General features: G+C 45.8%; 1 protein-coding gene across 1 annotated transcript in view; it reads right to left on the minus strand.

Annotated features, from left to right (window-relative positions):
- Positions 1–2,487: 2,487 nt before the first annotated feature.
- Positions 2,488–24,102, minus strand: part of TRAPPC3 (trafficking protein particle complex subunit 3) — a 99,675-nt gene continuing 78,060 nt past the window's right edge. Inside the window, exon 5 of the mRNA XM_078681179.1 lies at positions 2,488–4,357. Coding sequence (XP_078537305.1) covers positions 4,238–4,357 — 120 coding nt within the window. The 3' untranslated portion in view covers positions 2,488–4,237. The remainder of the gene's footprint in view (positions 4,358–24,102) is intronic.

The following is a 24,102-nucleotide window of genomic DNA, read 5'->3' on the forward strand; positions in this document are numbered from 1 at the left end:
TGAGTAAAGTGGAGTGGTGCGAAGTAGAGTACAGTGGCGTAGAGTGATGTTGAGTGCAGAATAGATTAGAGTGGTGTAGAGTTGATTGGCTGAGTGCACTGACAAACTGGAGTGGTACAGAGTAGAGTGCAAAGAGTGCAGTGGCATGGAGTGCAGTGGTGCAGAGTAGAGTGGCATAGAGTGGAATGGCACAAGGTGGACTAGTGTAGTGTTCAGTGGTAAAGAGTGCAGTGGTGCATAGTAGAGTAGTGTGGGATAGAGTGAAATGGCGTACAGTGGAAGGGTGCAGAGTAGAGTGCAGTAATGTAATGTGGAGTGGCGTAGTGTGGAATGGTGCAGTGCAATGGCGAGTGGCATATGCATGGTGTGGTAGCACACTACCATTACAGACAACACATCTTCAATTGAAATGACCATTACATTTGCACAGACATACAGTTTTACTGATTAAAATATACAGCAGACAAACAATGTGTGGAAATGTCATTACCTAGTGTATTGGTTTGTTTGATCGTATTAAAATATTTGTTTTGACCACACTTCAGAATTACCCAAAAATGTGCTTCATTTGCGTTATCATAATTCTGATATATTCTAAAATGTCTTTAGTTCATTTGCAGACATTTCAATTTTGCTGTGTGCTAGAATTGTTTTTAGCACCGTACAGCCTTTCTCAAGCACCCCTCTACTGTTCTTTATGTGACTTCAAAATAAGAGGATATATGTATCAATCATGCAAGCAGGGCGGTTTAAACACCAAGCTCCCTGGAAGACAGACCCTGACATGATCTCTGTATTTGAATGCACAGCAATTGTGACAAGATAAGAACACGATTTAAGGCTTGTTTACAGAAATCCACTACTGGTGAAAGAAAACAGTAAATACGGCTTGGGTAAGGAAGGGATTAACTCAAGCTGGACAGCCTAAAATAAATAGAGCCAGCAAATGGAAAGCAAGCAAATGTGCGTTACAAACCACAAAGCCAATGGTAAGCGATGGAAGGAATGCATATTTAGGGAAGCTTTCTGAATGGCCCCAAGATTTACTTAGCAAACATGACAGGCTTCGACCTAAAAAGGTGTATTGCTTATGTCCGGCTTTCGAATCTGCTCTCTCCCCTCTATCCCACCCTCATTCTAACTAACATCTTGCACAGATTCTTTTATTTTGGACTAAAACATATTTTGGACAACATCAACTCTCTTGAATTACATAAATCCACGGATTATAGGCAGCGAGGCTCGGAAGTCACAAAGGCCAAAACAAATAGCCATTGCAGTCTGCAAAGCAACCTCGTCATTCCCACTTTCAACCTAGGAAAAGACCCATTCTACACCGCACAGTAGCTCAATGAAAGCTTCCTGGGCTTATAAACAATGGAAAAAGGAGCAGAACCAGCCTTCGCTACACATTGGATTTCTTAAACTATTAGGAGCAAATCCTGGAAAATCTACTTACCATTCATTATGTGGCAGGAGGGATTACTTTCTGAATGGTTTGATCCTTTGGTAGGCTCTAGGCATTTACAATTCCAGTCCATTAAAGTGCTCTCGATAGGTTTGATATTGAGGTCTTCAACAGGATGCTGCATCTCTTAGCTATCTCCTTTGAGATCCCAATCTGCTGACCGCTCCCTTCACTAGGCACCCATCTCTGCTGGGCACTCCATTCATACAACCTGATATCTTCACATCTGTCCTGCTAAGCTGCCCCTTTTCCTCACATCCATGGTCTGCTGTCCAGTCCCCTACACTGCTCCTGTCCAGACCCCTGGAGGACCCAGCCACAAAAAGTTTGAGGATCCAACAAGGAGAGAAGTGCTGTTCAAGGAAAAGTAATCTATAAAGTTATCCTGAAATACGGCAAGGAGAGCGGAACTTGAAATGTATAGTGTTTATTAAAATTGTTCTACTGCCACACCAACTGTAATTTTTGTTGCACTGCGGACAACCGAGAGACTACGGCGTATAAACAAGTCTGTACCCCAGATGCTGCGAGGTTCAAAGAAAAAACATCTGCAAACAGAAGGTTAGAAAATTCAAAATAGCTTTTTTTTTTTTAGAAAATAAAACATCAGATTCGGTTTAAAACCAGCATTGTAACAAATTTTCGTTTTTCAACAATTTGTTTTTTAATACAAATTGCTGGAAAGTAAATCTGTACACGTCTTTTACTCCCGGGAACCGACTGGGCAAGAGAAATCAGTGGCCCAGGGGATTACAATAAGTCTTTCCATCCAGGCCAAGGGGAAAATGTTTCACTGTGCTGCCCTCTCAACACAGTGTAAGGTTCTAATTAGCCATGCTCAAACTGCACTTCAAGAGGCACTGATGGGAGATGGATAGGACAGGAAAATTTCAGTAACTCAGCATGTGCATCTCCCTTTATTAAATATATAGTTCAAAATAATCCTTTAGCGGGATTATCTGAATAAATACCTCCATCCCTCTGAGTTTAGAAAAGCAAAACCAAGACAAAGAAAAAAGTGGAGGTTCGACCAATTTTTAATTGGGCAATACACACTCATTATTTTCTGCCATTCCTAGCAAGAACTCTAAATAATGTAATAACCCAAATACAGTGTAACCTTAAACAGGGCTCCAAAACAGAAAACAAAGCAATTCTAGGATTGGGACAGAACCAAATGAGTTTCAAAAACCCATGTCAGGGGTTAGATCGGAACTTGGAATTTCTCAGCCCTCCTCTTAAATCCTTATTTAATTATTTACTTATTTCTAAAGTGTTATATAGTGCGAACATGACCCAAGAAGGTAGCTGAGCGCTTTACAGGAGGGAGAGGTAAGAGATAAGTGTGAGACAAAAGAACCGGTCACATATACGAACGTGGTACAAACCGAAAGGATTAACAAATTGATAAACTTGACCTCCATAGGAAATCAGCAACATAATAGACAAAATCAGCAGATGAATAACAGCCAGGTATAAAATCAAGAAACAAAAGGTGTGATCTTAGGGCAAAACAGTGTTCATCAGAAAAAGCCCTTTGAGCCCTATGGGCGTTGTACGCCTGATGTGCACTATATGAACTTGTAACACTGCCCCAGCTGGGCGATGAGGGAGGAGGGACCTATATACATTCCGTGATTAGTATGGGCAAGCTCACCCATGCCCTCCATCTAATTTAGTCTTCCACACCACAGTGGCTACCTACAGTTGGGGGATGGAGTTGCAAGGCTAGCAGCCTAAAGACCAGTTTTTTTCTACGAGAGATATATGATTTACTGATCGGCATCCTTATCGGGCCTAAACTATCTACTAGGGGGGACAAAGATTACTACCAGAAGTATTCTTCATCCAAGAGGTCACACAGTGAGTCGAACCACATTAAGAATGTAGTGGGGGGGTTTCCGGCTTAGCTAGAGATGGGCGAGGGTGGGAGCCACTAAACGTTTGGTAAGCAAGTTTTGTGCTCATGCGGTCTCCTTAGCTGAATTCAAACAACTACATGTTATTATTGTTCGCACTGGTATGGTTATAGGTCACTGTGAACCACATCTAGATAAGAGAACATTTGAAATGATACCCCTGGAGGGGCTGTTGAATTTATTTGTTTACTCACCACTTAGGAATACACTAGTAAAACGGTCAACGATACCCACACTTTTTTAAAAGGCTGTTACTGTGTTATTTAAACTAAACTTATACGCAAGAATTGTTTTGGAAAAAAAAGCACAAAACATGAAAACAACACTTTACCAAGCGGCAGAATGACAGCGTATTCTGAGAGTACATCGGAATTAAAAGGTGCTAGAACTTTTTTTTTTTTTTTTTTGATCCTGGGTGGTCAGGACGATTTAAGAAAATGGGGAAAAATGTCTTACTCATAACCAGGTGCCCTACAGGTGAGTGTTTATAAAGGGATTCCAGCCTACATATTTGAATCTATAGGTAAGGGCTGATTACGAGTAGTCCAAACGGCCACTGATCACAAAAAAATATACAGACATCATGTATCCATGAAAACTGGACTTCCGGGTGCCCAGGCATTCCCTCAACACATTCAATTCACATACAAATTCAAATTTTTATTGTGTTGCAGAACAAAAAAAATGCGGAAAGAATATAAACATCATAAATAAAGGGCCTCCGTGTTCTAGAAACAGCAAACTGGAAGGGGGTGGAGGGTGCCCTGAATCTGTGGGAATCGCTTGGCATGGCTAATTCCAGTATCTGAGGCAATTTGCATTCGCAACTCTTGTCCTGGATTTGGAGTGGTCATTCTTCACCAGCTGGAAGATTGTCTTCGATCCGCCGGATGAATTTCATGCGGATTTCTGTGACGCCATCACCTTTGAGGGTATCCTGGACAAACTTCACGTCAATGGCCATCTGAACCTACCACAGAGGTGAGAGACAAGAGAAGCTTAGTTCATAGCACACTCCACTGGGAATCTGTCTGAATCCTCAGGAGCACTCCCACAACCCTCTGAAAAGGCACAAAGAGCCTACTCTGCTCTCCTGGTTATAGAAGGCCCTCTGTCAATTTCAGTGCTCCCAAGCGAGTCCAATTCCAGAACATCACACAAAATCTATTTCTATCCATTCAGTCCTACTCTCCAAACGCAGTTACAGGCTGGAATATTTTGTTTGCATTTCTCCCGCTGTTCCACTTTTCTGGCTATCTATAGTCACCTTTTATGAATTTACATCAACTTTTGCAAATCACATCTGGTGAAAAAGGCTGGATTAAAAGTAGCTATTAATACACACAATACAGGAAAATGCGCCTAGTTGTAGTTGGAAACTGTGGACCCATAAGACCTGGCTTCAAAACCTGTCTTCAATCCCGTCCATGTACTGTGATCCCACATAAACCACTAGCTCTCTTTGTTTCAGTATTTTCATCTGTCAAAGTTGTGAACCCTTAGAAACAGTTGTAATTCCAACATAAAAAATTGAAAAATAAATGTAAAAGCTACCTATATAAAACTTTGCCACTAACATACGCAGTATATGGATGTGACAGTTGCGAAACGTATTTACCTTACTAACGCTGAGATTGGCCATTCCTGCTAGTAGTGATTTTCTATGAACTTTAAGTAGGACTGCAAAAAGGAAGCATGTTTTCATTCAGTGCAACTCTGCTTCCAGGGTATGATGGACTGGAAAAAATGTGCACAATTTTAACTGAACCTCTCTACTTTTAAGAAATGTGCGGCACTAGCCTCCCTGGGTACATCATCAACATTAGCGTAGCTCTTATAGTGGCAGGATGCTCAGAGGGATTCTGATGCGCAATAACTATGTCTTTCTTCTGCTACTCAACAGTAAGTGCAGGTGACCCTTTTTCCCGGCTTCCACTTGGGTCCTTGGCACCATTTCTATGACACTGGGGTTTCCCTAGCTACTAACAGCAACCTGTCATTTGCTGATTCTGAATAAAAATGTCTGCTCAAAGAAGTGCAATTCTGGCACTCTGATGCAAGGCTTGAACGTCTCTGGAAAATGTTTACACCGATGAGTGTGTGGCAATATAATGTAGAGTGGAAACTATAGGGGTTTAAAAGTACTGGAGGCTTAGGAAAATGTATATATTTTCCCACTACACTCCACTAAAAGGGCAACTTCCTGTTATGTTATGTTAAAAATTCTTATAGAGCGCACTTACACCCAACAGTTTCATGGCGCTAGTGGCAAAATAGATACAAAACAGAGAGAAATGCAGGCAACAGGAGAGAAGAGAGGAAAAAGGGGACAAGAGTACCTAATCATGTGCCATACGGAACTTTTCCTCAATTCAGTGACGCCTTATCTGATAGAGACAAGATCCGGCGAGGAGTGGAGGGGCATAGACCTAGGCACAGAGGCGGAGACCACGTCGTACGACACATTGGACCTAAGGGGTCTCCTGCGCTTTCTCTCCTATGGGGCCATTTTGACCTCCTCTTACTATAGTATATCTTACAATACTAATATCTTAAACTCTCGCAAATGCAAGACCTATTGCATTGCAATAAATGGCCTTATCAACGGATTGTTAGATTGTAAATATAGAGGAAGAGAACGGCCTGTAACATCTTCAAAGTAGTGATAAATAGTGCAGTGAAGAAGATGTGTAATTGTTGTATATTACACAGACACAAAGTGTGAAGAGAGAGTTATATATGAACTGAGCTATAAACACTAACTAAGAGCACCATCACCTGCCGCTGCCATTTCGATAACCCGGGAGATGATCTACGGGTGGTGGAGACAGTCAAAGTAATCTGTTGTTACTAGGAAATTGTCAATACATGGTATGGAGGGGTGAGGCCGTGAAAGAATGAGGAAATTAGATCAGGATCAGCCTGCTTGCTCTCAATAGAATAACCATGAAATGTTGTGCAGGATGCCTGTGACAAACCGGCGCACCTTTTTCTGGGGATGGAAGCAGCAATGAAATTGGGAGGGGCGTTAAAGAGGAGAATATTGCAATAATTAAGACTGCTGATCTTGTGTGCCCTAAGCTGGTCTTTAAAGAGTGAAGGGAAAGGTGTGGGGTGGATTTTTCAGATGCAGAGGAGGTTGTAGCAGCCTGAGGCAGCGGTCAAGGAGCAAAGTATGTGACCAACCAAAGGTCCTGAGCTCGAATCATCCCAGAATGCACCAACATTTATATTTTTCCTGTCAGACTCACTCATTTTCAAAGTATGCCCTGCAGGCACCAGATAAGGTAGCAGTTCCTGATGTGCTCCACAAAGGCCATAGCCTTCTACCCGATGGAGGCAATCAAAGGGCCTCCTTTCTCGGGTGTATGTCCTCGTCCAGCTGAATGCATGGAGGCTGCCCAGCAGTTCACTTGGTCTGGAGTACAGCATAGATTTCTGTTTTCCTGACTTAACATCCATGAGGCACTCTGGCACTCAGACCCCTCTCCCCACGAGAAACACATGCAAGGGGTTAAAGTGTGCCTGATGTATCTACAGAGGGATCAGAACGTATAAAAGGCCTGTTCACTTCTAGGGACTTAGGTCATGACTTTCATGGGCATGACGCCACCTTCGCATGCTAAAAACAATGATGTGCTGAATTTTAAAAAGCCCATTTAGGGGCTTTGTGCCATCTAGGGCCCATTCAGTGTAGAGAAAATTTAAATTCTCTTAATCCAATCCTGCATCACTAACAATCACTAACAACTTACATTCCATAAAGTTCATTTGTTTTGAGATGTCTACTTGGGTTTCAGACCTAGTGTGACATTAACTGGATGGCCCCTTTACCATATAAGGCAACCAGGTTTGTCTGCCCTGAAAGTTCTAAATGGATGAACTCGACCCTGATTGGCAGGCATTAACTGAATTTGAACAAATACACCACTGTGATAGGAGCAAGGATCCATTTCCGGTTCTAAACAGTGTATTGGTGTACAAAGGTGGATCATTAAGCTGCAGATGTGTGGGGTGGTCTGGGGCTGGGCCTAGGCTGTCTGGACTTACGGGTGAAAGGCAAGAATTTAGTGCTAGCACCTGGTTGTAAGAGTTGAAGGTTTCAGAGAAGGTCTGCTTCAAAATGTTAGCGATTTAAGAAGGTGATTAATATGTGAGCTGACAACTAAGATATGGAAACGATTGATATGGAAACGATTGACGACATAGTGCGAGCAAACTTCTCACAACAGAGTGAAGACAAGAATGACAACACAATAAGTAAACATATCACAATATAGCGTGAGCGAGACTACACATGACAGGGCACGAGCAAACATTATATACGAAAACACACCACGAGTAAACATTACATATGACGATACTGAGCAATAAAGACAGTGCAAGAAAATATTATAGAAGACAAAAGAGAGTGAGCAAATATGACTGAGAACAAACATTACATATGACGACTGAGCAGGACCAAAAATTACATATGACGAGAGAGCGCCAGCAAACTTTCTAAATGAAAACACAACACGAGTTAACATTCCAAATGGCAAATATCACATATGACAACAGTGTGCGAGCATAATTCGTTAACACTGTAAGCTGAAAATGACAGAGCATGACCAAACATGACATGTGACACAGCATGAGTAAACATTACCTTTGACAATAGAGAGAAACAAGAAAATAGAACTTAAGTGGCCCTGAATACCATTGGTGGCTTGCTTGGACGTCAAGGTGATACGTCGCATAGACTGGGCACCTGCCTGTGCCATGTCAAGTTTCAGGAGGCAAGCATAAAGGTAGTGCAACACAGGTATAGCTTAAAAAAACAAGCATAGCCAATATGTCTCGCTTTTGGGACCGTATAAGTATTTAGTTATGCAGGACAATAGCCTTGGTGCAACAACATCAACCGCTACATGGCTAAACACTTATAAGGTCCCCAAGGCGAGACTTATTGGCTATGACAATGCTGGGAGACAAGCTACAGAACCATAATGTTCCCGGACACAGAAACTTTTTAAATGTACACCATGTGCTACGGGCAAACTCTTGGTGTGTCACGGACATGAGTTATGTTGATACTTGAAATGAATTCCCAATGTGGAAGTCAATTCCCAGTACTCGCATAAGCTGAAGACAAGTCCTACATGCCATCAGACGCGGTGGACTTCTCAAATCAGCCCCCTTTTCTCCTATCCCCTCAAACTTCCAGCTCCCACCCCGAAGCACAAGTGACTACTTGTGTAACGATATATATCTGTAAGAGACATTAGTTAGTGATAGATTCCTTACCTTAGAATATCCCCAGGCGTCAGACTGGATCCAGAAAATTTTGTGTAGCAATACCGCTGCGCGCCGGCAGGCGTCGTCCGCGGCTCCGCGTCAGTCGTCGGCGTCGTTAGCGCCGGAATGATGTCGGAGTACTTAGACGCCGCCCATGTGCGCTGACGTCAGTTTTGATACACAGCTTTTCCGTGCCAGATACGCAGAGCCATGATAAAACCAACACTGGGGCCATGAAACTAGGGCCCTGAAAGGGGATGACCTTAACCCTAGATATCGGTTCGCACAACGGGGAGGATGGGTGGGTCGGTAAGGAATCTATCACTAACTAATGTCTCTTACAGATATATCGTTACACAAGTAGTAACTTGTGCATCTGAAAGAGACACGTTAGTGATAGATTCCTTACCTTAGAATAGATACCCCAGCAATACCAACCCCGGTGGTAGGTCTGCGAACCAATAATCACACCAGAAAGTCCTGGAGGACAGAACGGCCAAAGAAGCCATCCCTCCGGACTTGGCTGTCCAGGCAGTAGTGTCTTGCAAACGTGTGCAGCGGGGCCCACGTAGCTGCCTGGCAAATGTCCTGCAAGGGCACTCCCCGGCCCAGGGCAGTGGTAGTTGCCGTGGCCCGAGTGGAATGAGCCCTCAATCCAACAGGGGGCTCCTTCTTAGCGAAAGAGTAACATGCCTGGATACACAAGATGATCCCCTGGGAGATGGTCCGCTTGTGCACCGCCTTTCCCTTCTTAGCGCCCACGTAACCAACAAAGAGTTGGTCATCCACCCGGAACTGGCGTGTGCGATCCAGATAGAAAGAGAGCGCACGTTTTGGGTCCAGACGGTGGAGCCTCTCTTCCTCTTTCGAGGGATGCGGAGGCGGAAAGAAGGTGGGCATAGTAATGGACTGCCCGATGTGGAAGGCCGTGACAACCTTGGACAGGAAAGAAGGTCTTGTCCGCAACACAACCTTGTCCGGATGAACAGAGAGGAAAGGAGGTGTGGAAGAAAGAGCCTGGAGCTCACTCACTCTCTTGGCAGAGGTGATGGCAACCAGGAAAGCAGTCTTCAAAGTAAGAAGACGGAGAGGACAGTTATGGAGCGGCTCAAATGGAGCACACATTAGGTAAGTAAGAACAAGGTTCAAGTCCCACTGAGGCATCACGAAAGGAACAGAAGGGAACATGTGTGTGATGCCCTTCAAAAACCTATTTACAATAGGGGACTTGAACAAAGAAGGCTGATCAGGTAGCCTTAAGAAGGCGGAAAGGGCAGAAAGGTACCCCTTGACAGTGCCCAGAGCAGAGCCCTGCTGGGCAAGAGAAAGAAGGAAGAGGAGAACCTCAGAAAGGGGTGCTGAGAGAGGGTCCACAGCCTTTGCTGTGCACCATGCTACAAATCTGTTCCACCTGCAGGCGTATACCGACTTTGTGGAGGGACGCCTGGCTGCCAGAATGACATTACAGACTTCAGGAGGCAAGTCAAATGGACTCAACTGCCGCCGCTCAATCTCCAAGCTTGTAGGTGGAGACTGGACAGGTTCGGGTGGAGGACCGTCCCCTGCTGCTGCGACAGAAGGTCCTCCCGAAGAGGCAGAAGAATCGGGGGATCGACTGACATGCTGAGTAGCTCGGGATACCAGTATCTTCGTGCCCAGTCCGGAGCCACAAGGATAACCTGGGCCCGGTCGCGCCTAATCTTCTTCAGCACTCTGGGCAGAAGTGGTACAGGCGGAAAGGCGTACAATAGACCGCAACTCCACTCGCGACGAAAAGCGTCTCCGAGCGAGTGCCGCCTTGGAAATTCCAACGCGCAGAACTGATGACATTGCGTGTTCTCTTCTGTGGCGAATAGATCTAACCAAGGCTCTCCCCACTGCTGAAAGAGGCCTTGCGCCACGTCTGAGTTCATTCATAGAGAAATTGCACCTTGAGGTATTATTTTATATCATTAAATCTATTTTCTTGTCATATATATGTACATTAGCTCCAACAAACATCAGAAAACGTGGTATTTTCCAATATGAACTTTTATATCATATCTGTAATCCATATATTTATTTAGATTCTTTATATTCTTTATACATGAGGCAACATGAAAACACTACTACATTCAATAAATTCCTAGTAGTGTGTTACACCGTTGGTATAATATGTACAAACCATATATACACATAGAATGCTACTGAAAATACAGTCAGCTCAGTCCATCAATCTCTTTTTTATAAATCCTGTTGTTGGTGATTCCTAACCCAAAACGGTGCCTGGGCGTCGACGTTTCGGTCTCTACTGTACAAATCACACCAAGACCATCATCAGGACTACTGTTGCACAAACCATCTACAAAAAATAATATATATACAATATATACAGTCAGTCTCATAGTATCCACATTCCAATGTCCAATATATACAATCGTCTGCTGACATTAAACCATCACCTCACCCGGTGTGACAGAATATATAGAAACCACTGCCTGACTTCATACTCACTGAACATGTATATTCTCTCCAAAAATATTCTCTGAAGTATTCAGATTCCACTGTGGTATTACCACTATTGTAAATTTAGTCCAACTCTCGCCCTAAAAACGGTGTAATGAAAACATAAAACAACCAATCAATAGAACCACAGGCCACCCTTATTCTACTTGTATGGCATCCACCTCGGCTCCCTGTTTACCTTGAATTCAATCCTCAGAGCGTACTTCAAAAACGCGAGTCCAAAATTCGACTCCGTGTGCAAAACAAGTGTTACCTAGAAGACACAAGCAAGGGGGGGCTACCGTCACACTCCCAGTTCGCTTACTCTGAGCTTCTCCTGTTAGCTTAAAGGTGGCTTGAAAACAGCGCTTGTACTCACTCATATGCACCACACACGACGGGACCCATCCTCGTCAGTTTCACTTCGCGTCTGGTTACAAACGCGCAGGCTCGACTAACAATCTTTCCGTGAAGTGCGCGCATGCGCATACGTTCTCAAAACGCTAGAAACAGCAGTGGCCATTTTAGAGAGTGCAATGTTTCTTACTGATTCCTACCTTTTTCTATATATCAAGAGTTCCATCACCCCACCAATAATAAAACTACAATTAATAAAAACATACAAAAATGCTCTGCTATTTATATGCTTATAGGCAAGCGTTCCTCACCTAGAGGGACCACTATTAACCACTTTGTACAGATCACTGATCTAGATAACATCACATGCGTCAGCAACACAGCTGAGACTCAAAGGGTTGCAAGACTGTGCCATTCCACAAATTGATTCAGCCCATGTTCCACTGTTCTACTCATCCATATCCATTTGTTCTCTTTTAATGTCAGCAGACGGTCCACATTGGTCCTTCTTTTTGAACCCTTTACCACTTCCAGCACAAACCACTTCATGTCTTTTGGACCATGTGACTTCTGAATGTAATGCTCTACTAGTGGTGCCGTCAGTACCTTACACCTAATTCGCGATTGGTGTTGTGATATTCTCTTCCTAATTTCCTGTGTGGTCTTACCAATATACATCAGGCCACACGGGCATTCGATACAGTAAATGACGTTCTTAGTCATACAATTTGAATGATGTTGCAGCATTACTTGTTTGCCATTCAGAGTACAGGATTTTGTCCTGGCAGTAGTATCACATACAGCGCATTGACCACAAGGGTAATGTCCCACAATGGGGGCCAAACCCCATTGGTTCTGAATAGTGTTCACACATGGTTCCCTGTATGTTTTGACCAACTGATCTCGTAAATTTCTGCCTCTTTTAAAAGCGAAACGGGGAAAGCTCAACTGTGGTTCCAATTTCTGTATTAGATGCCAGTTCTTGGATATAATTCTTTTGATTTGGCTAGACTCTGTCCCAAAGGTAGTGACACACGCTATTGTATTTTCAGCCTTCTCTTTGGCTGTGTTCTCAGTCAATAGTGCCCCACGGTCATAATACCAAGCCCGTTTAAGGGCCCTTTTCACCATTCTGTGTGGATACTCTCTGGCGCCTAATTTCAATTGGAGGATTTTAGCTTCTCTGAAATAATCCTCTTTTCGTGTACAATTACGTTTAATTCTTAAAAATTGGCCAAAGGGGAGATTGTCCCTTAAATTCCTGGGGTGGTGACTAGAGTATTTCAACAAAGTGTTGCGAGATGTAGGCTTCGTGTACAGATTGACCACTAGATTACCGTTGTCATTAATTAGTTGTAAGTCTAGGAAATTTATCCGCTCATTGCTATACTCAATCGTAAATTGTAAGTTGTTGTTTTGTTCATTGAGCCAAGCATGAAATGATAATAGGTGATCCTCAGAGCCTTCCCAAATCAAACACACATCGTCAATATATCTTAGGTATCGCTTGATATGAGTCTCGAAGGGATTGTTATTATGGATAATTTTATCCTCAAAATCTGCCACGTGTAGATTCGCTATGTCCGGGGCAAAAATTGCCCCCATCGCCACACCTTTACGTTGGCCAAAGAAATCTTCCTTAAATAAAAAGTAATTACGTTCAAGGGCTATTTTGGCACATTTAATGACAAATTCCACTGGAACCGGTGTGGGACGTGTCTGGGTTTCTAGCACTTTCTCAAGAACTTTTAAAGCCTCATTCTGAGGGATATTAGAGTATAAACTCTCAATATCCATGGTAACTAGGATATTCTTGTCCGGATCAAATGGCATTCCTTCCAGGGCATTTATTACACTGATACTATCTTTGGTGTAAGATTTAGTCAGTGGCACAAAGGGTTTTATAAAATGGTCCACATACTCCGCCAGAGGTTGCAGAATCGACCCACACCCTGCCACAATGGGTCTTCCTGGGGGGTGTGTAGAGTTCTTATGAATTTTGGGGAGTGTGTAGAATGCCGGGATAGTGAACTCATTCTTGTTTAGATATTCAAATTCTTTCTGGCTTAGCCACATTCCCTCCAGGCCCTCTTTACTTGTAGCCAGTATTTCCTTCCTTATCATTTCTGTGGGATCTCCTCTTAGTTTGGTGTAATGTAGGTCATTATTTAGTTGGCGTAAAGCCTCCCTCTCATAATCTGCCTTGTCCTGTACTATTATGCTGCCCCCTTTATCAGCGGGTTTTATATAGATGTCATCACGTTTAGACAATGCCTGTAGTGTCTCATGTTGTTCCCTACTGAAGTTATACTTTACAAACCTCCTCTTATTATTGAATAGTTGATCCAACTCAACTAGAACTGTATTTTCAAATGTTAGTAGCTCTTTAGGCATTAAGTTGTTCGAAGGGTAAAACGTTGAAGGACACCGTAGACCCGTCACATTATTGGATTCATTAATAGTCAAAGACTTGCTAAAGAAATGTTTCAAGCGTAACGTACGGAAAAACCTGTGTATTTCCATCTGTGTTGTAAAGTGGTCATTCCTATTGGTGGGCACATATGATAAACCATGGCTCAAGAGTTCCAATTCTTGTCTCGTAAGTTCATGACTAGAGAGATTAAAAATAGGCACTACCTCCAGCAAAGGATTCTTAACCTCATCTGCCATAGTTGTATCCATCTCTCTCACCACTCGTAATAATTGTTCCTGGTTTGCCGGAACCCCGGGGTGTATTGATTCCTGTATTGACCCCTGCGTCCTCCCCGTGCTCGTCCCCGTGGTGGTGTCTGGCCCCTCCCTAAAAAACGGCCTCGACCTTGTCCTCTATTGTAGCCTTGGTTAGAACCCCCTGCTCGGTTAGTGCTATCGTCTGAATTCGACGAAGCAGTATCCGAAAATGTTAATTGTTTAGGAGCCCAATGTGTCTGACCTTGTTGAAAGAACTCTTTCTTGAGGTACGGATAGGTACGTTCCTTTGAATAGTATTTTAAATCTTTTTGCAATTTCTCTGTTTTTTTTAAAATGTTATTTTTTAAGAAATCGGCTATTTGCAACTCTAATTTCTTTAGGAACTCCTCAGCATCAGTAACCGTTTGGTCTTCCCTAACTCGTTTTTCCAAATCTGTTATTTCTTGTTTGAGTTTATCAATGTGCTTCAGCGCAGTTTCAATTCCCAGCACCATCCAACTGCGCGAGCACTTGTTGGATACAAAACTAAAACCCAATTTGAAATCTTCGTCTTCCGTAAATATTGCCGGAATATTCCGTACCTGCAAACCCACAGGAATGATATTATTATTCAAGCAATCCGTAAGAAATTTTGCGTGTAACTCTGTTCTAATTAGTTTCTTCCGCAGTCTTTCTAAATTGTTACGAATTGTGGTCTGTTGTATGTTGTGTGTACTAGTGGTATTCTGAGGTCCTAGTAGGGATGGTCCGCTCGCTATTTTGGCAATGTACTCATCACTGTAGGTGAGAGTCTCTTGTTCTGACATTTACAATTATAGATGTTCAGATTTCGTATACAGAACACAATCAAATACAATATTAATTACTGCAATCATACAAAAATATTTACAAAAAATTTTTTACATACACATATTTGAAGAAAAGAAAACAGTGCAAGCAGACAAACCCAAATATATGATACAACCACTTTCAAAGAAAGGCCCTTGCAGAACTTGTCTGCGCCAATACAGTTGCTAGAAGATAACTGGGAGTGTGACGGTAGCCCCCCCTTGCTTGTGTCTTCTAGGTAACTGGGAGTGTGACGGTAGCCCCCCCTTGCTTGTGTCTTCTAGGTAACACTTGTTTTGCACACGGAGTCGAATTTTGGACTCGCGTTTTTGAAGTACGCTCTGAGGATTGAATTCAAGGTAAACAGGGAGCCGAGGTGGATGCCATACAAGTAGAATAAGGGTGGCCTGTGGTTCTATTGATTGGTTGTTTTATGTTTTCATTACACCGTTTTTAGGGCGAGAGTTGGACTAAATTTACAATAGTGGTAATACCACAGTGGAATCTGAATACTTCAGAGAATATTTTTGGAGAGAATATACATGTTCAGTGAGTATGAAGTCAGGCAGTGGTTTCTATATATTCTGTCACACCGGGTGAGGTGATGGTTTAATGTCAGCAGACGATTGTATATATTGGACATTGGAATGTGGATACTATGAGACTGACTGTATATATTGTATATATATTATTTTTTGTAGATGGTTTGTGCAACAGTAGTCCTGATGATGGTCTTGGTGTGATTTGTACAGTAGAGACCGAAACGTCGACGCCCAGGCACCGTTTTGGGTTAGGAATCACCAACAACAGGATTTATAAAAAAGAGATTGATGGACTGAGCTGACTGTATTTTCAGTAGCATTCTATGTGTATATATGGTTTGTACATATTATACCAACGGTGTAACACACTACTAGGAATTTATTGAATGTAGTAGTGTTTTCATGTTGCCTCATGTATAAAGAATATAAAGAATCTAAATAAATATATGGATTACAGATATGATATAAAAGTTCATATTGGAAAATACCACGTTTTCTGATGTTTGTTGGAGCTAATGTACATATATATGACAAGAAAAAAGATTTAATGATATAAAATAATACCTCAAGGTGCAATTTCTCTATGAATGTTAATTACCCAGTTCCTTGGGGAGTATTGGGTTGCCCTCTTCTAGCAACGTCTGAGTTCAGACGCCATTCGTGCACCGACGGCTGAGTTTGTCCGCCCTGGCATTCAGAGAACCTGCCAGGTGTTGAACCACCAGGGTCACGCCCTGATGTTTCAGCCACTGCCAGAGGCGCAGAGCCTCCTGGCATAGGGTCCACGACCCCACCCCGCACTGTTTGTTGCAGTACCACATGGAGGAGGTGTTGTCCGTGAACACCTGCACTACACTCCCCCGGACAGAGGGGAGGAATGGCTTCAGTGCTAGACCGATCGCCCGCAGCTCCAAAAGGTTGATATGGAGCCGGGACTCCGCCGGAGACCAGAGGCCTCTGATCTCCGCCTCTCCCATGTGGCCACCCCAGCGCTGGAGGGACGCGTCCCTCACAACCACGTGCTCCGGGTGGGGTAAGGAGAGGTATCTGCCACTGACCCAATCGCGGTCCGTGAGCAACCACTGCAACTGTCTTGCAGTGCCCTCCGAGATCAAGACGTGATCGGAAAAGTTGCCCTGATGCTGGGCCCACTGAAACTTCAGGTCCCACTGCAGAGCCCGCATCCGCCACCGGGCGTGATGCACCAGAAGGATGCAGGAGGCCATCAGCCCCAGAAGCCGCAGCGTCAACCTGACCGAGACTCGGGATAAAGGCTGTAAGATCGGAATCAGAGCCTGAATATCCCGAACCCGCTGTTCGGGAGGATAAACCCGAAACTGCACCGAGTCTAGAACCGCTCCGATGAAGAGGAGCTTCTGAGAGGGACACAGGTGTGACTTGGGCACGTTGATGGAGAACCCTAGCAAGTGCAGGAGGTCGGCCGTAGTCTGGAGGTGGCTGACGACTGTCTGGGGCGAGCCCGCCTTCAACAACCAACCATCGAGGTAGGGGAAGACAGACACACCTAACCTGCGCAGATAAGCTGCGACCACCGCCATCACCTTCGTGAACACCCGTGGGGCGCTGGTAAGGACGAAGGGGAGCACGGTAAACTGAAAGTGCTCGTGGCCTACTGTGAACCGCAGGGAACGCCGGTGGGCCGGCAGGACGGGGATGTGAAAATAAGCGTCCTGCAAGTCCAACGCTACCATCCAGTCTCCGGGGTCCAGGGCAGCTAAGACCTGAGCCAAAGTCAGCATCTTGAACTTCTCCTTCCGGAGGAAGCCGTTGACGTTCCGTAGGTCCAAGATAGGGCGTAGGCCCCCTTTGCCCTTCTTGGGTACCAGAAAGTAGTGGGAGTAACAACCACACCCTACTTCTGGCCCAGGAACGCGCTCGATGGCCCCCTTGGCCAAGAGGGCCTTGACTTCCTTTGCAGAAGTTGCAAGTGATCCCCCGACACGCGGTGGAATTGCGGTGGCATGGCTGGAGGGGTCGCCTCGAAGGGGAGGGAGTAGCCCCTTCGGACGATTTGCAGCACCCACCTGTCCGACGTGACAGTGCGCCAGTGGAAGAGGTGATGGCGAACCCTGCCACCCACTAGCGTCACATGGGCCTGAAAACACGGACTAGGAAGGTTTTGAGGCAGGTGCTGCGGGGGGAGGTGTGGACTGGCCTCGTCGTGGTCCCCGACCGCCACTATGGCGGTTTCCACGGCCGCCACTGCGCTGTTGAACATTCTGTGGTGCGTGGCTGGCGGCACATGTGGGAGCGCCCCTTCCGTGGCCACGAAAGGAGCGAAAGGCACCGGATTGATGGCGTGTGGCCGAGAGGCCCAAGGACTTGCCCGTAGCCCTGGAGTCATTAAAACGCTCAAGCGCATGGTCTGCCTTGTCGCCAAAGAGGCGACGGCCATCAAACGGCATGTCCAGAAGAGTGGCCAGGACATCGTCCGAAAAGTTGGCGGTCCTCAACCAGACGTGGCGTCGAACCGCCACCGTCGTTGCCATCGCCCTGCCCAGTGAGTCCGTGGTATCCAGCCCACACCGGATGGAATATCGCGCTGCATCTCAACCCTCCGCAAGGGCTTGGGCGAGTTTAGCCTGGACCTCCTCCGGACATTGTGGCAGCACGTCCGCGACCGTGTCCCACAGGGTGTGGGTGTAGCAGCCCAAGAGGCATGCAGTATTGACAGACCGCAGTCCCAAACTCAGGGACGAGAACACCTTCTTCCCGAACTGTTCGTACCTCTTGGATTCCCGATCGGGCGGAGCCGTCAGGAATGCGGTCTGGGAAGTAGAGGCCTGGATGACCAGGCTCTCGGGGGTGGGATGGGTGGACAAAAAGCAAGGGTCACCCGGGGCCGGGCGGTAGCGTCTGACCTCGTTCCTATCCACAGGCGGACCTGTGGCGGGCTTGGACCAGGTGCCCACAAGAACGTCACACAAGGCCTCATTAAACGGCAGCAGAGGCTCACTGGAGCTTGCCTGCGGTTTAAGGACCTCAGTGAGGAGGTTAGTCCTCACAGCCACGACGGGGAGCTCAAGGTTTAAGGCCTTGGCCGCCCTCGTCAACACTACACTGTAAGCAGCCCCCTCCTCCGTACCCACGGTGGGAGGGGAGACAAATCCAGTGTCTGGCGTAGCGTCAATACCACTGGCCTCCCCAAGCTCATATGTCCAGTCCTCTTGAGACTGGCACTCCCGTGCCAGAGGGTGCGCATACCCCTCCCAATCACCCTCGTCACCGGTCTCCTGTAGAACAGGGTCAACAGACGGGGCCTCCTCATGGAAATAAGAATCTCCAAAGGCCGTCTAGAGTCGGACCGAAGGGAAGATTTGGGACGGCGTCCACAGTGGGCGCCGGGGGCGACACCCGCGGGGCCGGCATTGGTGAGGTCGTCCGGCGACGACCCGGAAGCGGATCCGGTGAGGTCCTGCGGCGCCGGGACCGAAGTCGCCGGGGCCGAAGCACCCGACGGCGTCGGGGCCGAAGCACCCGACCCGCTAGGGCCTCCAGCCGGGGTCGTTGGGCCAGGAGGCGCCACGGGACCCGGCGGAGAAGGGAGGGACCTCATGGCCATGAGGTACCGCTCGATCTCCTCCGGCGTGCTTATAGACTAATTGAAGGAGACAGTATAACACTGCAAGTAAAAGATCCAGTCCTGATGGGCGGTCCCAAAAGGAGACAGGGCGGTAACAAGGAGGGACTAAGAATCCTCATTCTCCATCGGAAGGCAGCGTTTACCATGGATTATGACGCCAGCCATAGAAAAATAGGGGCGGGGCTTCCAACCCATCCTGAAAAACGGATTTAAAAAAAATTAAATCTCCAATGATAGAATGATGGAGAAAAGAGAAAGAACAATGAATGCTGAAAAGCATGGCTAAGAAACAAGAACAGTAAAGAAACCGGTCTAACATTGAGAACCTTGAAGGAATAGAAGGCATCCTTCGGATTAATGTAACGGTAATGCTCACTGATGAGAAGGAAGGAAACAGATGAGCACAACCAAGAAAGCTGAACCAGGTCACCAAGGGTGTAGGTAAAATGCAGCAACGTCCAACTTATAAAAAGCCAGGTGACTTTTATGTGCACAGCACACACATAAACGTACCAAAAGTAAAAGATCTAAAAGAGATCCATTCAAGAGCTATGTATATACATGCAGAGACATATACAGCCAAAGATAAATGCATACAAGGCTAAATGTGCGTAGAAAAAACACACATTTTCATAGACACACAAATCATACAGGGTAAGTGAATGAATATCCACTCCATCAAAAGTAAGCCAAGTTCTCCACCAGTGAGCGGGAGGACGAGAAAAGGAGGAACGAAGGGTACTCCAAGAATAGAGGTAATCAAGGGCAGACAGAGATAATACGTCCTACCGTCATCATAAAGAAGTTACAACAGTAACTGAGGTGGAGACAGAAAGACAAAGCTGGAAAACAGCAACGCAATGCCACTTAAGACTAGGAAGTGGAGGGCATTGCCCACTACAGAAAAACAAGGGCAACTATCCAAGAATCACTGCCACCGACTGAGGAACGGTGCCAGCAGGTGGTAACGGGTAAAAAAAGAAGAAATAGCAGGTGGTGGTGGGAGAAAAGTAGGAGAAGAAGGAGATGGAGAAGAAGAAAGAGGAGAAAAAGGAGGAAGAGGGTGAGGGAAACAAATAGGCAAGGTGAAACAAAACGGGTGGCGGACTCTAAGTGCTACACATAGTTGATGTAGACAATCACACATTGTCCATTCCACGGAGGCTTTAGAAAAAGGTGAGAAACCTGACCAACGTTCCATGGAAACTTGAGAAATAGGTAATAAACTAAACCAAATCTCTTTATGAAAACCGACATTACAGAGTATAAGGGGAATAAACCCCAGGAGGGGGGAAAGCCCCAACATTGGAGGAGAGTGCATAAGCAGCAGAAATAATGTAGCTGGATAGAAGATAGGCTGTGCCCAGGAAAAAGTAATGAAATACCCCCCCCCTTTCTTTTTTTAGTTGGGGTAACAAAACCTCTCACAAGGGAGAACGGAAGGAGAGCAGTCCACCACATGGAAAAACAACGCCACAAAGGCGGGAATGGCATACAGAACTGTAAGGAAGAGAAGAGTATCTCCACCTATGAGGAGGAAAGAAGACACTGGGAAGAAAGGAGAACCCAGCCTCCTGTGAAAGAAGAATACCAAGACATGGATACAACAACCAAAGGGACTCGGTCCAGGGGAACAGAACTGAAAAGAACAGCAGAGGCAACAGCCACCCCAGGGGTGCGATGATTGAGATGTATAAAACACCCCAGCAGGATGCAACAGTAGTGGCTGTGACCTAATTAGATAGGTAAGAACACCAAAAGGGTAGAAACAGATACAAAGAATACCAAACCGCTGAAGATTAACAGCAGCAGGGGCACAATAAAGTAGAAAAAGGGCTTGCACAAGAAAAAAGGTACCCAGCCCAAGAGTCTGCCTGCCTATGGTACAGTTATTGCCCATATGGACATAAGGAGAAGAGAAAAAAATCAAGTTGACGTCCCTATTAGGGATACAAAGTGTACAGATACCTCACAAGATGCCCCTACGACATACAAAATAAGTTCCCCGAAAAACAGGGAACAAGGGTATAGTGCATCCGCACATAGTAACAGAATACCCACCAGAGTAAGTACTATGGTAGAAAAGAATTAAGTGGCAAAAGGAAGCTGCAAGAACAGGCCCCCACAAGACCGCAAAGTAAGATATGTTCCAGAGGGCTGGAAATGAAGTCTAACACAGGCGGATGATGGACTGCATGCCGAAACCTTTCACACATTCACCCAAGTCACAGATCTGGGTTGAATCCATCATCGTTCTTTAGCTCACTTCGCCACCCCAGTTCAGACCCAGCAGTGTGCAAATAAGTCTTGACCCTGTCACTCAAGAGAACAGTTCAGACCGAACAGCCAAGCCAGGTCTTCCCTGGACCAAAAACAAGCACCCTGGGACTGCGTTCGGGTAACACCCCTCATAAGCCAAACTAGCTTGAATCCAGTGGCAAAGTGAGCAAGGGACTCACGTGTGGGCATACCCTGCCAACTTAGAGTGAACAAAGCAAACAAATCAGGTCTTCCCTGGACAGTCACTGACAGAATATTAGAAGAAAAGCACTTGCAGCACGCAGGAACACCACACCAGGTGTAATACTAGAAGGGAGAGTAGTACTTCACCCTATGAAGGCTGATAAGATCTGAAATAAGGGGAAATAATTTGTCCCGACAATCCCAGTACAACAGAATTAAGATTCCGCACCATCATGACTATCTTTGACCTGGCGGAAAGCTAAGCAGGCATGCACACCAAAAAGTTAGGTGCCATCAAAAGGCCTTTTAATTAAAGTAGTTTGCCCAGCCTCCGAAAACCTGGAAGTACGCAACCATGCACGCTGACAGAGCTATGAAAGAAGCCATAGCCCGGCCAACAGAATCAATGGTATACATACCACAGCAGATACTAAGTATGGCAGCTTGTTGCCCATCTTGAACCAATGGAACAAGAGCATTCCAGGCTTCCTCCGGAAGGGGAGGGCAAGAGGTGTCCCACTGAGTCCCACAAGGCGTGGAAGATGCAGGCGAGGACACAAGAAGCGTTCAGAGATCGCAGGGCAGAGCTAGAAGAAGAGAAAACATGTCTACCACAAGCGTCAAATTTACTGGCCTCTCGTCCTGGAGGGACAGGAGGGGGGAAATTGATATTTTGGGTGATTAAAGCAACCTGAGCCACAAAGCCCCTAGTAGCGGGATGTTAAAGGAGACAGGAATGAACCCCTGGGGCTGGGCGATGGCTGTCAGAAACAATAATCCACAGGGAGCCCTGTTTCTGGTTTAGTCCAAGCACCCAACAGGATATCGAAAAAACTGTCAATATTGGGAAGTACAGGCTCACCTTTAGACAGGACAGGACGTAGAATGCCAATTAAAGGGTCTGTTGACAATTCCACAGAAGGAAGCTGGAAATTCAGGATGATCAAAGCTCGATTAAGCATGTCGAACAGAGCGGAACTCGCCTCCGTAGCCAAACCAGGAGGAGACAGAGAGCTGGAGATGGTTCTAAACCACTAGCGTCACCCAAGTCAAGCAACCAGCTAGAATGCATAGGAGGTGGGATCATGTTCGAAATGGGAGGGGGACACATCATACTGTCTGTAGTACTTCCACAACCATGGTCCTCAGAAGGAAAAAACAGAAAAGGAGTCTGGCACAGTCAGCTCCATCGAAGCCATATCCAACGCAGTGACCAAAGCTGGTCAAAGCCGAGAAGGTGACTCCCTGACATTGGAGTCGGCAAACCAGAAACCAAAGGTGGGAGCCGTGAACCGGCATCGCTAAGGCGTCAGTCACCAGAGGCTGTCCTGAAGCAGGGCGAGAACCTGCCAGCAGGGTCAAGACATGACTTCATGCCCCTCTGTGGGGCCCAAGAGTGACCCAGCCCCAGGACAGGTTGGGAGACACGGGCGGACTCACGTCCGACAAATCAACAGAAGAACGGGGACCAGAGGTAGGCGACGAAGGTGGCCAGTGCCGTGATTTTAACCGCCGAGGATTACCTACGGACGTCAAGAGAAAATCGCGGGATCAGCTCCTAGAAATATTGCACGGTCGGTCTATGGACCGCATAGGGGACAGAGGACAACGATAAGTCTTTGATGCCTGTAACATTAGTGCCGCAAGGAGCTTCATGTGATGTTACCAGAGTGCTTTCGGTCGGAGCGGCCGACAGGAGTCGCACTCTTCGGAGTCATGGTGCTCACTCAGGCACCACATGCAAACCGAGTGAGGGTCTGTGGCGAACATTTATCGTCCACAAGACTCACAAGGCATAAACCATGAGGACATTGAAGGGTAAACAAAGGCACACTGCTCCGTCGACAAAAAAAGTTGAATAGGCTGGAAAACGATCACAAGAACTGCAGTGCAGATCAGTGTTCGTGGCGTTGAGAAGAAGGAACGGACGTCAGCATGTTATGGGGAAGGGCTTATATGGACCCAGTTGATGTAGACATCGCTACAGAGTCGCTCAAAGCCCTCTACTGACGCACAGAGATACTGCTGGGACAATATCCGGATCCAGTCTGGCACCTGGGGAGGATTCTAAGATAAGGAATCTGTGGCTAGATGTCTCTATCAGATATGGTATGCATGGTTCACGTTCCTGTAAGCAAAGAAGTACAATCTGGTGTACTTTCATGAAACAGTCTATTTATTTTCAGGAGTGTAAGTTTTTCAGCATTGACAATGAAGATGATGGATAACAGTAGTTCTACTTGTTTTTAAAATCAGAGAACCGCACGGTTTGAAAAAAGCTCAGATTATCAGGGGTCGATGGTAATCTCCCGACAGTGGTTTTTTGAGCAGAACGAAGGCTGCATAATGAGGAGCAACATGTGGAAGGAGTAGCTGTTCCCATTTATTGGACAAGGCTAACAACTACAAAGTATAGGTGATTTAAAATCCACAGCGAAAGAAGGATAATCACATTGAGGAAATAAGAAA

This window comes from Lissotriton helveticus, chromosome 3_1, assembly GCF_964261635.1.
Source record: "Lissotriton helveticus chromosome 3_1, aLisHel1.1, whole genome shotgun sequence".
Classification (NCBI taxonomy): domain Eukaryota; kingdom Metazoa; phylum Chordata; class Amphibia; order Caudata; family Salamandridae; genus Lissotriton; species Lissotriton helveticus.